Genomic DNA, 2,806 nt, shown 5'->3' on the forward strand with positions numbered 1-2,806 from the left:
ACAATAAAAATAAAATTAAAAATTGTATGCCTTATTTCCAGTCTGAATTTGTCTTCAACTTCCAGCCACTGGATTCTGGTGCAACTCTCTGCTAGACTGGAGAGCTCATTTTCAAATATTTGTTCTGTATGTGTGTACTTGAAGACTGTCACTCTATGTGTGTATTTGATGACTGTCAAGTCACCTCTTAACTGTCTCTTTCTTAAGCTAAATAGATGGAGCCCCTTGACATTAACACGTAGATATCAGATCCACAGTTTGTGTCAATTGGCGTCATGGCATTGGACTCAGTGAGCCCTGTTCCCACCTGGTGTTAATGGATGTAGCTCAATTGAAGTTAAGAGGCCAGATCCCCAGGTGGTGTAAATTGGTTAATCTTGCTCAGTCAATGGCACTACACTGGTTTGCGGAGGTCAGAGTTGATGTCAGACTCTGCTCTCCCATATACCAGATTTTCACCAGTCTGACTCCTTTGACACCACTCCGTTTTATGCACACGAGGGAAAGAAGCTCCTTGTTTTTAAGTGACACTGAAATGGGTATAAGTGGCAAAGCAGTTTAACAGGCATTGGTTTGGCACAGAATGAAAGCGCAATTCTTCCCTCCCACAAAATGGACACCAGTTTAACTCCATTATTAGGCCAGAACTTCTGTTGAGGTAAATCAGCCCAAATGCATTGACATCTGTGGAGTTAATTTGGATTTGCATTGGTGCATTCAAGAGCAGAAACTGGATCTTCTGTGTATAAATTGTATTGTCATAGAGATAACTGACATGGACCAAGAGAAAGAAAGCACAGAAATATTTGCAGACAGACAATTAATTCTTGGCGAATAACATCCATCTAGTCAGTTTTCTCAATGCAGCTTTGATCTCCTTGTTCCTCATGCTATAAATAACTGGATTCATCAATGGAGGTAACATGGAGTAGAGAAGAGACAAAATAAGATCTAGACCCAGTGTAGAACTAGAGGTCGGTTTCAGGTAGGCAGAGATGCCAGTGAAAACAAATAAAGAGACCACAATGAGGTGAGGAAGACAGGTGGAGAAGGCTTTTTGGCGTCCTTGATAAGAAGGGATTCTCAGTACTGTTTTGAAGATCTGAACATAAGAAAAAGTTATTAAAACAAAGCAACTTAAGCCTAAGCATGCACTAAAGATGAGAACCTGAACTTCACTGAGGTATGAGTCAGAGCAGGTGAGCTTTTGGAGCTTGGGTATTTCACAAAAGAACTGATCCACCATGTTGCCTCCACAGAAGGGTAATGCAAACATGTTCCCAGTGTGCAGTGCAGAATTGAGACTACCGCTGATCCAGGCACTGGCTGCCATTTGGACACAAGCTTTCCTGTTCATAACTCTCTCATAGTGCAGTGGTTGGCAGATGGCGACATATCGGTCATATGCCATGACAGTAAGAAGGAAAAAATTTGCTCCTATCAAGAAGACCATGAAAAAAACCTGTGCAACACATCCAGCATAGGAAATTGACCTAGTGTGGGTTAGAGAATTAGCCATTGATTTGGGGATGTTGACAGAGATGGAGCCAAGGTCTATGATAGACAGATTCATCAAGAAGAAGTACATGGGAGTGTGAAGGTGGTGGTCAAGTGCTATGGCTGTGATGATAAGAAGATTCTCCATCAGTGCTGCCAGGTAAATTACTAAGAAAAGTATGAAGTATAAAATCTGCACCTCTGGAACATCAGAGAATCCCAGGAGAAGGAATGTGGTCACGGTGGTTCGGTTGAACATTTTCTTTCTCAGTATATTATGACCTGCCTGTAGAGGGAAGGACAAGGACAATGGTCAGTATTAGACTAATAAAATATCTTTCCTCGTGTGTAAATCACCATAATTCCCTTGAGTTAAACTCAGATCCTTATTTCATGAAGATTGATGTGATCTGGGAATGAGGGTGATGCAATCAGCCCCATTGACTCCAGTGGAGTTACTCTTGATTACATTAGGATGAGTGAGAGAGAGAGGATAATCCCGTTGACAGAATGGGATTACTCTTGATTTACACCAAGGTTAAAGAAATTATAATCAGGACCAATTACTTTGTAGGTCCTTGTATAACTTTTTCATTCAAAGATGTATAAAGTTAGGAAAATTTTATCTTCATTTTACAGAACGGAAACTGCAGACCAGACAGCTAGATTCTGCTGTGAGGCACACCAGTGTAAATTTGGAGTAAGTTCATTGAAAGCAATGGAATTACTCTGCATTTACACTACTGTAAATGGGAGTAGCATCTCCCTGAGAGGTGAAAGGTCTCACACATGGTCACATGATGACCCAGCTATAGAGTCAGAAACACAACCCAGAAAGAGTCCTGAAACCCAGTTGGCCGTTCTAGTCATGACCCATCACTCACAGCCAAAAACAGAATAACAGAACCCCAGAGTTCTGACTGTCTCCAAGCCACTAGATCTCAATTCTCTCTCAGAGCTGAGAATAGAACCCAGGAGTCCTGGTTCTGTACCCTTCCCTAATTACAAGATCAGCTCTTAGCTGAGAGCCAGGAATAGAACCCAAGAACCTTGACTCCAATCTCCATAATCACTACACCGAGTTGTATCTCGGTTTAAAAATGTGGCAACACTGGACAGAATTTTTATTAGCATTTGTAGTAGAACTGCTGCAAGATCAAGATCCAGTAATAATCAGGACACCATGTAGCTGGGCTCTCTTTATTTGTACTGCATTTCACTGCCATTGATCCCAATGGTGGTCTGTCATGACTACGAACTGCAGGATTTAGCATCATTGTTTTTTCCATAAAAATTAAAAATCTGTACT

General features: G+C 41.3%; 1 protein-coding gene across 1 annotated transcript; it reads right to left on the reverse strand.

The window, feature by feature from the left end:
* Positions 1-820: 820 nt before the first annotated feature.
* On the reverse strand, positions 821-1,756 carry LOC123346827 (olfactory receptor 14A16-like). Its single transcript, XM_044984279.1, has one exon. It carries the CDS (start codon positions 1,754-1,756, stop codon positions 821-823), a length of 936 nt encoding a protein of 311 aa, XP_044840214.1.
* Between the last annotated feature and the right edge of the window lie 1,050 nt (positions 1,757-2,806).

The sequence above is a fragment of the Mauremys mutica genome, chromosome 12 (assembly GCF_020497125.1).
Source record: "Mauremys mutica isolate MM-2020 ecotype Southern chromosome 12, ASM2049712v1, whole genome shotgun sequence".
In the NCBI taxonomy this organism is placed as follows: Eukaryota; Metazoa; Chordata; order Testudines; family Geoemydidae; genus Mauremys; species Mauremys mutica.